We start from the raw sequence: 13,032 nt of genomic DNA on the forward strand, positions 1-13,032 counted from the left end.
AGATGCTCAGGTTCCTACATAACACACAGAAGCGTAATTCTGTTGGTGAAGCTATGAAGAAATTAGTACTTTCATTAGCATTTTACTAACAGTAAAACAAAGAACAATCCCCAGAACAGACTTAGGCAAAATTATACATGAATTATTACTTCAAAATTCTATCCCAGAGATAAACTAGCAACTAGATGTAAATATACACATAAAAGATATTCAGTACAGCACCGGTCCTATGTGTGACAGCACAAGGCGAGACGCCATCACACGTGCACTAGCACAGCTGCTGTGAGTACCCGCTAGTACACTGCACAGGAACATGCTGGTCAGTAAAGACACACTGTCTATACAGACACACTATACACTATCTATATAGACACACATACTATATAGTACCTATACTCCTACTAGGTGAAGTTAAACAATATATTAAGTTTAAAAAACAGTAAGACAAGGTATAAAGAAAATTTACTCTATTAGGATCTATGAAACCAGTGTAAATTATACAAGTACGCAGGCACACATGGGCATGTGTGTAACTGTTACACAAATTTATGATAGAGGAGGAGGAAATGAAGCAGGGGACAGGATGAAAGGACTGGGCCAATGAGAAAGCTTAAGGCATCTGCCACCACGTCTGAAGACCTAAGTTCAATCTCTAAGACTCATACGGTGGAAGGGGAGAAACTACTGGAACAAGTTCTCTTCTGACAGCCACATGTGCATCACAACATGCCCTTACTCCTCCCCCAAACAATAAATGTAATTTCAAGTTTTTTACAAAAAGAAATTAAAAGATAAACTAAAATTTCTAAATCTACCTAATGGTAACAGAATTGTTAAGAGTGGCCTGGGTTAAAAGCAAAAATTCTCTGAAAAGTGCCCTACTTTGGCTAGACTTGATTTTAGAAGCACACAGTTCAAGTATAAAACCAGACAATATTTTAAGCAGTTCCTAAAATCAGTTAACCAAATATAGCAAATGAATTTACCTGTGAGTCCATATGATGCTATAGCTATTAACTACTAAACTATTATTCGAGTGCTTCAATGATGGTAATTTCTGTCTACAGTGGAACCCATCCTATTCTGTCCTGAAAAAGCCTACAGGTGATGAGCACTACAAGGAGCTCAGATACTGCTAAAACTATATGATTCCTTTAAGAAATAAAAAAAGCGACTGACTCTAATTAGGTCTGAGAAGGAGGTCTTAGAAGATGAGCTTGAGCTATCACACTAGAAACTGGTTGTCTCCGACTACTAGGCTGTGCCCAGAACAGACAACTCCTAGTGGCCCCACCAGCAAACAATATGATACCTGACCAAGAAGTAGGACATGACTTTTTGCAACTCCTACTTTAGTAGGAGTTAAAGGATCTAGAAAATAATCAACAATTATCAAAAACAAAACAAAAAAAAAAGAGAAAGTAGATTTGATGTGTATAACAACACTATGAAACATCTCAAAAAGAAAAACAGAAATGAGGACAGATAGGAAATCTGAATGTGATTAAATCTGAGATCTAAATGATTAAATTTTTCTCACAACAAATTTATAAGAAATATAGGCAACAGATTATGAGTGTTAAATACCACCACGAAAATATAACTGGCAAAAAGCAAATTCCATAGAAATTATTCAGAGCCAAACACACAGTCCCTCACTTCAAGGTCTTTGCCTTTCCCTCTGTGCCAATCCCGTCTCGTGTGTGTGTGTGTGTGTGTGTGTGTGTGTGTGTGTGTGTGTGCGCGCGCGCGCGTGCCTGCCTCCTCCCTGTCCACCTCACCTATTCTAAGGAATGTACTACTACTCTCTTACCTGTCACTCTCCTCTTTTGGTACCTGTGCTAAAATCTGCGTTAACACATTTTCTTAATAAACTCCATCTTAATGAAAAATCAAAATCAAGGACTAGGGTCACAGCCAGAAATGGATCACTTATAGCATCAAGAGGTCCCATGTGCATTCCCCAGCCATCTCCATAAATTAAATTAAAAAACAATGCAAAAAAATTATCCAATCCTTTTGCCCCTTATAAAAAAACATTTTACTTATTTATTTTTAATTTTATATGTATGAGTATTCTAACCTGCATGTGTGTATGTAAGTGCACCTGTGTCATGCAAAGTCTGTAGGGGGCATCAGGTTCCCTGAAGCTGGAGTTACAGATGGTTGCTAGCTGACATGTTGGTGCTAGGAACTGAGCCAGGGTCCTCCAGAAGAACCACCAGTGTTCCTAAACACTGAGCCATATCTCCAGCCCCTCTTTCAACCCTCATCTAAATAAACAGCAAGAAGGAAAGAGGCTTAAGAGAGCTACTCACATATTACAATATAAATGATAAACATCTGGGTGCTGATTTAAAGAAGTATTTTTAAGGCAATTTACAAGCCATCAAAGAACTATGAGCATGAACAATGTATCTGGTGATTCAAAGAATTTTCTGAGACAAAACAAAGGTGATTTTGAATGTGTCTATTTTAGAGTGTCCTATGAAACACTGAAGGTTAAAACTGTGCCTTGAACTTCCTCCCAAAGAAGCTAGCATGGGGAGGGGAGGAACGAAGAGTGGGAGGAGGAGGAACCCTCCTGAGAAGCACAGGCAGGACTGGCTGGTGGGCAGATGACAGTCCACGGGGCTGCTGGTCCTGACACGTCAAAGTCTTTCAAAGTAAATTATAGCTATGCTGAAGGTATAATTTACTGAGAACTAAGTATTCAACAAGATCAATAAAACAAGCTCTTGGGAGCTATATTTGTGTTAGATAATTATGCCACTAGTTGTCAAAGCCATTGTGACAGAGATAAATGTTAAAACACCATCATGAAAATGTAACCAGCAAAATCCAAGGGAAGTCTTCAGAACGAATGCAGTAGTACGTCATCCACAAAACCAAAATAATTTATCTCTTTCAAAATGTTGAGAGCACAGTAATACTTCAAAAAATGTTTTCCTAATCTAAGCCCTTACATCCCTAAAAATAAATTCAGTTTGCATGTTGCTGTCAGTGCTACCCTGGAGTCCCCTTTGATCTCACCCTCCTGTCCTTCAGCATTGTCTGAGACACACGGCTTAACTACTTGCTAAAGTGACAAAGAATAGATTAAAATATTGTCGGAGGAAACTGACATCATAAATCAGCACGACTCATTCTATAAAAGATGAGTCCATGTGAATGACCCCACAAAGAACGATCTAGGCGACCAGATGACCTCCCCAAACTGCCAACAAAGGGTTGTCTCTGGAACACCAGGATTTATATTTTTAGCAATATTTATTATCTATTTATTTGCTTACAGCATGTGTGTGTGTGGGGGGGGTATGGGTATGGGTGTCGGCGTGCACCACGGCCTATGTGTAGAGGTCAGAGGACAACCTCGGACAATCAGTTCTCTCCTTTCACAATGTGGATCTGGGAAATTAAACTCAGGTCATCAGGCTTATCAGCAGCACCTTTCCCCACTGAGCCCAGTGAATGTCATCCTTTCTAAACCTCATGAGGAATGTACAGCTATGATCCTCCTTTCACAAACTGAAAGAGAGGCACAGAAATTACATCATTTTCCTAGGACCACATAGTTCATGTGTTAGTTATCTGTTAATAGCATAAGGGATTTCCTGAAACTGAGAAATTTAAAATAAAATTTATCTTCATCTCCATGGGTCAGAATTCTAGGTGTGACTGACCTGTGCCTGGACTCAAGGTTTCTCAAACAGTTATAATCAAGGGGTCTACAGGGACTCAGTCATCGCAAGGCTGGAAGAAGACTCATTTTCAAGCTCACACGTTATGGGTATGGGTGTCGGCGTGCACCACGGCCTATGTGTAGAGGTCAGAGGACAACCTGCAGGAGTCAGTAGTTCTCTACTTCTACCATGTGGGACCTGGAGATCAAACGCATGTCATCAGGTCTAGCAACAAGCACTTTTACCCACTGAGTCATTCCACTGGCCCATTAACTCTATTTTTTTAAAACTCTATCCAGTACTTTCCAACTCTTAAACAGTATTAAATATTAACAAAATAATTCAAATATGTTAAGAAATAATGGGTCCAAAAATCTGTGACAGGAAATATTTCATGTATGTTTTATGCGACTATTTTTTAATTTTTATTTGTTATTTTTATTTTATGTGTATGAGTGTCATGCAGTGCTCACAGAGGTCAGAAGAGGACGCTGAATCCTCTGGAACTGGAGTTATGGATGGCTGCTAGCCACCATGTGGGTGCTAAGAATCAAGCCCAGTTCTTCTACAAAAGCATCCAGTGCTCTTAACCACAGAGCCATCTCTCCAGCCCCTTATATGACAATTTGTGTAAAAAAATAAAAGTTATAAATTATTTAAAAAGTTCTACTTAAGCACTTGCTAAACAAAATTCCACCTATGTTTGTTTTACTATATAATATACCTTTGTAACATCTTATAAATCAGAGCCCACAAAGGCACAGCTTTAGAAAAGACATCTGTGGTCAAATATACATTGAAAAAAAAATCAAGATTGATTTTTAAAATTAAATTCAAACTTGCACTAGTGTATGATCTTAAATCAAAAGCCACATTCCAAAGAAAATGATGTGATGTGCAGTATAGCGGCATCTGGAGGCCAGGGAACACAGGTTTCTATTAAAAGCATTCTTGTCACAACTCAGGAGCTGATGGGTTCCTGCACCTCTTTCAGCCTCCTGTCCTGTGAGACAAGAACAGTGGAACTAGCTCCAAGGTTGACACCGTCTGAATCAGGTACTGCAGACAGTGCCAGGGCTGGTGCATCTGGCCACTACTACTACCTACTCCTGGAATGGCAGCCAGATTCCTACTGCACATTCACTCTCTGTCATGGTGAGCAAAATGTTCTAATTAAACTGTTCCATCTGCAAGCTTCCAGAAGACAGATTTGACTGACCTAGTTTCAATCAACCGTAGACATTTGAACCACAGAAACAACAGACTAAACAGGGTGAGGAGGTGAGGTATGAGGCACAGACTCAGAAGCTTGGTCACTTAGTCCCCTCCTGCTCATGACAAGAAAGAGCTAGCAGATTTATAGACTGAGAAGAGATATAAAAGTAGCACTCCTACAACGACCACTCTTTCAGACTTCCTTCCTATACAACTGTCACTCCACAATTGCTAAGTATCTATTTACATGCAAAACAGTTCTGTTTTAAGAGCTACACTAGAACCAGCTGGCTTCCTTCTTTATGTCTAAGGAGGGCTAGCGTCTGTTAACATAGACCTCTTTCCCTAGACTCTCACAGTGGCCTCTGCAGTACACCCTGCTGCTTCAAACTAAAGTTTCAAATAACCACTTTCTTCTCCTAAAATAATTTCTCTATTATCTGTTCAAGTATAGTTTTGTATTAGGAAACAAGAAATTAAATCCTTTAGGAAGGATTTCTGAAAATCAGGGGATACTACTCAAGGTGAGGATACCTAGTTAGAAATTATCAAATGCTCCAAACACTCATGAACAGAAAAATACTACAATCGACCCCACGTTGACAGGTGGCAGTCAGCAAGCAGGTGTACAACACAAGGCTACTGACAATTAACCTTCAAGGTCTAAGTGTAGGGAATATATAAAACATACATAAATTCCATATTTAGACTTGAGTCCTAGCCTCAAGACTTCTTTCTATATATGTTACTATAATATGTGAATATTTCATATTTTTTCAATCCATCATTAGCAGCACATTAGGCTCCAAGTACCTCAGATAAGTGATGATCTGTGTAATACTGTGATTCATTATCATGTGTGAAGTTAGTCTGCATTTCTCAGCAACACAGCTCCCATTTAGTCTCTTTACATACTAATGAGGTAACTGATGACTAAAGGTTCTGGGATAGCCCCAACATGGCAGCTAGTTGCCAGGAGGCCCAATATCCCTTTAATTAAGGTTAGGACTTTCAGCCCTCATCTCTAGAATAGGAGAGGAAAGAGGATGGTGGAGCTTATCACAAATGGCCAATGATGTCCCACAATGAACCTTCATAAATACCCGAAAGAACAGGGCTTGGACAGTTTCTATGCATCCCCCAAGCAGAGGACCCTGGAAGGTAACACTGAAAGAAGCAAGCACGGAAGCTCCACCTCCTCCGAGCCTCCTCTAAGTGTCTCTTGCCTGGGGCTGCCTCTGTCCCTTAAACAGCCTTTACAATACACAAAACACTATTGAGCAAGTGACTCCTGCAAATTAAACTTGGGAGGGGATGGTAAAAGGAGTTGGAATTGGTTGGTCAGTATAGGTCACAAATGAGGATTGGCTTTTGAAGAACTCAGTCCCATAACTTTTATTATTGCCAAATAGATAGATAGTGCCCAAATTGAACCAAATTATATGACACCTAGTTAGTGCTCCCTGGAGAGCTCTTGATTATTGTGTGTGAGGAGAAATCCCTACGTATCTATGTCTGAAGTACTTGGTGGTGGGACAGTAAGAAAATCATTTTGGTTTTCTTCCCATTCTTCAGAAGCATATTAACTTGCTTTAAAGTAGTACCTTAGAATGACATAGTATTACCCACTTTCCAAAAATAATTAAAAGCACACAGAGCTTGCAATCTTCTCATTTGCTATACTGGAGGGTGGAGGAGGCCAAAAAGAGGTATGTTCACATTTTTTATTTATTACCTGAACTAAAGGGTGAATATTTCAGGTACTTTTTCTAGTACCTAGGTATTAGAATTTTAGGTATTCACTAACAGCAAGGAAATCCCATCAACAGTTTGTGCTGCATTTAGTGGAGGATTCAAATCAGCAAACATCATTTCTATAACCTCTCTTAAAAGTTAATGAGGCAATAACTAAACTTTCTTTTCTAGCTTTCTTAGTCTTTTAGCATGTATAAATAACACGAAAAGCAAAAAGTCAGATAGCTCTGCCTTCGTAACCCCTACAACACACCTATCAGCTTTACTACATTAATACTTCCTATTTACAGCAGTATTTTATCTGCTTGTTACATTCTTTACCAAACAGCCACGGACCAAATGAAAACCCTTCCATTTTGGCCTTATTCTCAACACTGTTAAAAGTACATCAGGAGCAGGGGAGACAGCACAGCGGGCAAGAAAAGCCTGTGCTCCCCTGGCACGAGGAACAGATCAGGACCTCTAAAGTCCATCTTAAAGTCAGGTGGGTGTGGACCCACCTGTAACCCCAGTGCAGAGCAAGTAAAGACAGATGAGCCCTGGAGCAAGGCAGCCAGAAGAGCTGAATCCAGAGCTCTCAGACAGCCTCAGAGCCATGAGGTAGACAGCAAGCAAAGAAATCCCTAGGTGTTAGCTTCTGGCCTTCAGAGACATGTGCTCAACACATACATACAGAAAAGAGCACATCAGGGCTACTAGAGGATAAGCCAAGATGACAGTGCTAAAAATTATCATATGTTGTAAAATTAAGATTATGGAAACATTTTGGTGACAAAAATTTATACATACATTCCTCACAAAATTCACACAGGAAAATAACGGTCATATGGAAGCCATTCAAGTAAGTACCACGTGTCCAAAGCATGGTCATCTACAGCATTTCAACACAACTGAAAATGTATTCTGCAATTGAATTTATTATCTGGTGTGTTATTTTATTACTGTTCTCTATAGATGTGCAGTATGTACACATGCATATTCTGTATAATATTTACACCATACATATGTAACATGTATAATGTACAAGATTTCACCTCAGTAGACAACAGAACAAAATAAAACATGTCAAGTGTTTTTACTGGTGGTTAAGAATGTACGAATTCCAATCACTGGAGAGATTGGAATGCAATGGTATGGGATATTCAAAAGTCACCAAACAGGAAAATATTACCATTTACAAAGTAAAAAATATTGTAGCATTTCCTCAAATTACATGAATCTAAAAATATTTCATCTAGCCTGTAGTTCAAGACAAAATATATTGAGAATTGCCACGATCATCACTTAAGCATTTACTAGTGTCAATCCCTGTCCTAAAGGCCTTACAGCTCATTCTGCCCTCGTGACCACCATGAAGCAGAACCAGGACTCGGGCTGAAGCAATGTGGTTAGAGCTCACTCTCAGCCATCTTGTTCTGCCAAAGGCCTCAGAAGGTGCTCTTTGCTCACAGTATTAAAAGTACAATTCCCAAGTTAATTCTTGTCTGGCGTCTAGCTGAACAGGTCCATGACACCCAGGTTAGGGAAGGGAAATAATATTTCAACACTATTTCTTACCTAATTGATGTACACCAATATTTTGGTTCAGTCGTCAAGACTTCATTCACTGTCCCTAGGCAACTACAGTGGTACTCCTTAAAGCCAATGTCATCCTAAGTCTACATAAACTTCACACTACGTAAGTAACACTTATTTCAAAAGATTAAAACACAGATAATTCTGAATTTTTATTTAAAACTCTAAAAACAACTTTAATACAACATCTAAAATTGCTCTAGGAAAAGAATCACATAGCTCCCATGAAAGTACACATAAATTCAACTAAAGGAACTGATAGTGGACTTTTCCTCAAACTTCTTGTCTGTGAGGAGCACAAGTAATTGAGATGGGAAGGCTCAAGTTAAGGAGAACAGAGCTCAAAGAACAAGCACAGCAGGACCAGGTCAGGACACCTTGTTGAGTGTGGTGTTCTTTCTAAAAGTGCCACAAAGCACTCTTTTAAGTCAGTGTACTTTAAAAGAAAAAAAAAAGAGAAAAAGAAAACCAGTTGTCCCTAATAACCACTTTAATCATTAGTATTCCAATTCAAAGTATTAAAATCAGCCATTTTTATCCAAATAGAGATCTTAAAATATTGTGGCTTATAATATGCTGGGTAAAAGGAATCTGGACAAATAAAATCTTCCTAAGGACAATATTTAAAGCAGATAGTTCGGATTTATTCATTAAGCTAACAAAACAATTCAAGCACGCTCACACACAACTATTAATAACTAACTAAAATATAAAATTTAAAATTAAAACGTAGGGCTGGAATTAAGAGCACCCGTCCCTCTTCCAGAGGTCCTGAGTTTGGTCCCCAGCACCCACATGGTGGCTAACAACCATCCATCCATCACTTCAATTCCAGGGGATCCGACACCTTCTTCTGGCCTTCATGGGCACTGCACAAGCAGGCAAAACACTCATAAATTCTTAAGAATTAAAAAGTAACAGAATGGTGGCAAGGGAAAAATGGAAAACAGAATCAACAGGGGCCTCACTCACCACCTGCTGCCACTGTGTGGTAGGGTGAAACCCAGGCCCCAACAATCAATAATTTTAAATACAAATGTCTAGAAAATGGCTTTTAATCAAGAAAAAAATAATTGCTCAAACGTCTTACTGTCCCAATGTCCTGACAGACACCCAATCATTCATCTGACCATCTCATGTCCACTCCATCTAAAGCAGTGTTTGGGTGTTACTCTGAGAGTGGTGTCCGGTAACCCTGACTAGGAGGAAAGACAAGGAAAAGACACCCCAAAGTGGAGGCCAGCCTGGGCAACCTGTCAAAATCTTAAAGAGGGTTACAGAGTTGCTGGGATGTGAGATCTCATCTCAAAAATTAAAAACCAAAGATCTGGTGATGTTAGAGAACTTTCGTAGCACATCTTAAGGCCCTGGACTCCATCACTAGCCCCACAAAACAAAACATCATTTTAGATTTTTCAAGTTTTTAGTTGCATATTTTTTTCTTTATTTTTTGGTTTTAGTTGCTTATTTCTCCATGTAGCAGAGTAGTCAAACTGTCAAAAGGAAGTTACCTAAGTGTAAACATCAAAACAAGGTCTCATGCTGGAGTGACTGATACTTGAATTCTTCAATTAAAAAAATGAGAATAAATATCACAATAGTGTCTTTAACATTTTTCAAAGCTCTGATATTCCGTGTCATGCTTAAATGCCTACGAGATCTGAACCCGTATTACTAGGGTGAAAAAATACGAGGTATCCACATGAAGGACTTACCTTCTTTTTATCCCTCATTGAGCCTTTGCCTCGGACCATTATTTTACATCCTGTTTCTGCTTCAAGTTGTTTAGCTGTAAGTCCTCTAGGTCCAAGAATTCTCCCAACAAAATTAAACTGGGGGTGAAAAGATAATATAAATTATTCACTTGCTGAAATGTATAATTCTTCAACTTATTTTCAAGTAAATGTATTTGCTTACTCTAGCTCCCCAGCCTCTAAACACATTATAACACAAAGTAGAAAACATAGAACACATTAATTTCTCTCCAAATGGAATGTTTAACCTGAAATTTCATACATATTAATGCAAACTGTAAATTCATAAGAACAATATGTAGGGGGTCAGAATACGATCAAAATACACTGTAAAATTCTTGACCCAAATATTTTTCAAAAAGAACAGTATCTAGCTAAACAGCAGGTGCTTTAATGAGCTGTCCACCAACACATAACCTAAGCCAGAGTATACCAAAGAGCTAACAAACACTGGATGCCACCCAAGAATGCAAATATTTTTGACAAAACAAAAACTTCCCTTTTTACAGAACACTTAGGAATGAGTTCTGCTTTACTTTTTCTAGAGAAAAAGTAGTTCTCTCCAAAGAGAACTGTATAAACAGCAACTCTGAGCTGAGGCCAGAATATTAACGGTTAAACTAGGACTTCAGATGCCCAAGTCCATGAGTATGCTCTTAGCAAATCACATTTCTGAAACACTCTTACTGTTTGCCTTTCTTTCCCATTACTATTACTACTTCTGTGAGTTCAGGCAAGCAGTCTAAACTCTGTATGAATAAGACAATGACCTAAGACCCTCAACAGTAATGTCTATGAGTCAAATACACAGTGTTTAAAGTCAATGGGAAGAGACGCAACCTTGGGTATTGAAATGTGTATCTTCCTCACTTGAATAAAAACAAAGTGCTTACCATCCGTTCTATCAAGTCCATGGGAACTTTCATGAATTTACTGAACCAATGGCACAGTGGTTCTTATGCATGTACCTTCAACCTTGTTCTTACATTTATCCTACTGCTGGTGTACCATTAGATGAAAGCAACAGGCTACACCCAGGTAAGGAAGCACACATCTATGAATGCAATTACTAGGGAGACTGAGGCAAGTGGATTGCAAGGTGGAGGGCAGCCTAGGTGTCTTAGGAAAACCCTGTCTCGAAACAAAAACTAAAGGGCTGGGGTATAGCTCAAGGACAGAGCACCATGGGATAGAGGGTGGGACAAAGAAAATAAAACATTCACTGCTATCAGGGCTGAAGAAGCAGAGTTCTCTTGGCATTCTCCAATGCTCTCCTCTCCAAGGGCCCATACCGTCTTACTGTTTCATACTGCCGTATCATTAGAAAACGGATTCTCAACTCACCTGGAAGGTGAACAGACACATATCCTTCAACAAAAGCCACCCCTCTAGGGAATTTGGATACATCTCTAACCCTAAGTTGACACTCATAGTCTTTGATTTACAAACACTGTTGTAGCTCTATACTGACCACTGTGCTTATAGTACAATACACAAACAGGTTCAGTATGAGGCCCGACACACAGGACATAATCAATGATTCCACTGCATAGTTTCTTTAAGAAACCTCAGCCCTTCCCAGGTATGGTGGTGAACACCTTAAATCCCAGCACTCTGGAGCAAGAGGCAGAAGAGCCTGTCAGCGTAAGGTCAGCCTGGCCTACACAGTGAGCCTCCGGGTCATCTAAAACTACATATACAGTGAGACCTGTGGGGGAGAGGAATAGCAAAATGATGAGGGGGAAACAATCAAGAACAGCTTTTATCTACTTTAATACCAAGAAAGAGAAAAGCAGAAACAACCCACGAAAAATGACCGTGTGCCTACAGAACAGCACTCCCCAAACATCTGGCTTGAAGATTAAAGAGCTGTCTTCTTTAGGAAAATTAAACTGGGTGTGTTAACACATTTGTAATACCAGCATTCAGGAGTGGAGCCAGGAACACTGTGGTCTTTAAGTCAGTTTCAGCTACATATCAAGTTCTAAGCCAGCTAAGAACTTGAGTTCTGAGTCTCTGTCCTAAAACGAAGAAATAAACTGATAGGCTCTGAAGAGGGGCAGGAAGAGTCCTGGCATGAAATAGAATGTAAGACATAGAAGCAAGCCAGGGACTATGTTAAAGGGAAAAGGCTCTGTATATAGTATATATACTTATAGCCGTCTATGAATGTGCACGCATACACACACACACACACACACACACACACACTTCTCAAATAGAAGAGTATAAGAATCTGTTTTGATCTATTTTCTCACTTTCCCTCTAATACTTATGGTCAGTTTGGTAATGTCTCAGGCAGCAGTCCTTTCTAAGCACTGGCCACTGGCACAGACTTTTCTTGAAAATCACTCTTAGCGTACTCCGCTATTCAATGGGAAAAAAACAACTAGTTTGCTGTAAGCAAAATGTGATTGTTGTGTGGGTACCAGCTTGATGCACCTTTTATTTACCACATCTGACTGACTGACTTGTATCATTTAGGTCAATACACAAGTACAAAATTGTCAAACAACACACCTCTAGGAATAGACCCCACAAAGCAGTGCACAAGTACACTTACGTCTATTTGGGGGCATAAGCCTATTTTTGCTGTAATATCACACTGTATTAATTGGTGTAACTGTAGTAAAGCTTGATGGGTAACAGAACAAGTTAATTCACCTGCCTCTTCCAGACTACCTTAGCTTTTCTTTACCCTTTTCTATCCTGTGTATCTTTTACTAATTTCTTAAGTGCTTGTTAAAATTTTCACTGGGTTCATAGACTGACTCTTCAAAATCAGGAGGTATAGTTTCTCCATATAGTTAGGTCTCCTTTCCCATCTCTCAAGAACGTAAAAACTTTTTTCATTGTACCTTTATTCTTTTTTAATATTTAACTTACAGAGTTTTCCTATAAAATTTGTACATTTTTAGAATTTAAGTTTGTTTCTAGTACGCAAACACATAACTGGTTTTCTATAACAATCTAGTACCAAACAACCCTGTTTCTTCATTATTGATTCTCACCATTTTTCTATGGGTTTGTCTTCGGGGCGGGGGGGGGGG

General features: G+C 39.1%; 1 protein-coding gene and 1 non-coding gene across 6 annotated transcripts in view; one reads left to right on the plus strand and one right to left on the minus strand.

The window, feature by feature from the left end:
• Window positions 1-13,032, minus strand: part of Qki (QKI, KH domain containing RNA binding) — an 88,951-nt gene that overhangs the window by 62,427 nt on the left and 13,492 nt on the right. For all 5 annotated transcript variants that reach the window (XM_008827203.3, XM_029560675.1, XM_029560677.1 and 2 more), the window contains exon 2: window positions 9,944-10,060. In XM_008827203.3, coding sequence (XP_008825425.2) covers window positions 9,944-10,060 — 117 coding nt within the window. The remainder of the gene's footprint in view (window positions 1-9,943; window positions 10,061-13,032) is intronic.
• LOC115069301 lies at window positions 9,114-9,247 on the plus strand. Its single transcript, XR_003848573.1, has one exon. It is a non-coding gene; the product is annotated as a small nucleolar RNA ACA64 (small nucleolar RNA).

This window comes from Nannospalax galili, unplaced genomic scaffold (assembly GCF_000622305.1).
Source record: "Nannospalax galili isolate Female #2095 unplaced genomic scaffold, S.galili_v1.0 scaffold372, whole genome shotgun sequence".
Lineage (NCBI taxonomy): Eukaryota > Metazoa > Chordata > Mammalia > Rodentia > Spalacidae > Nannospalax > Nannospalax galili.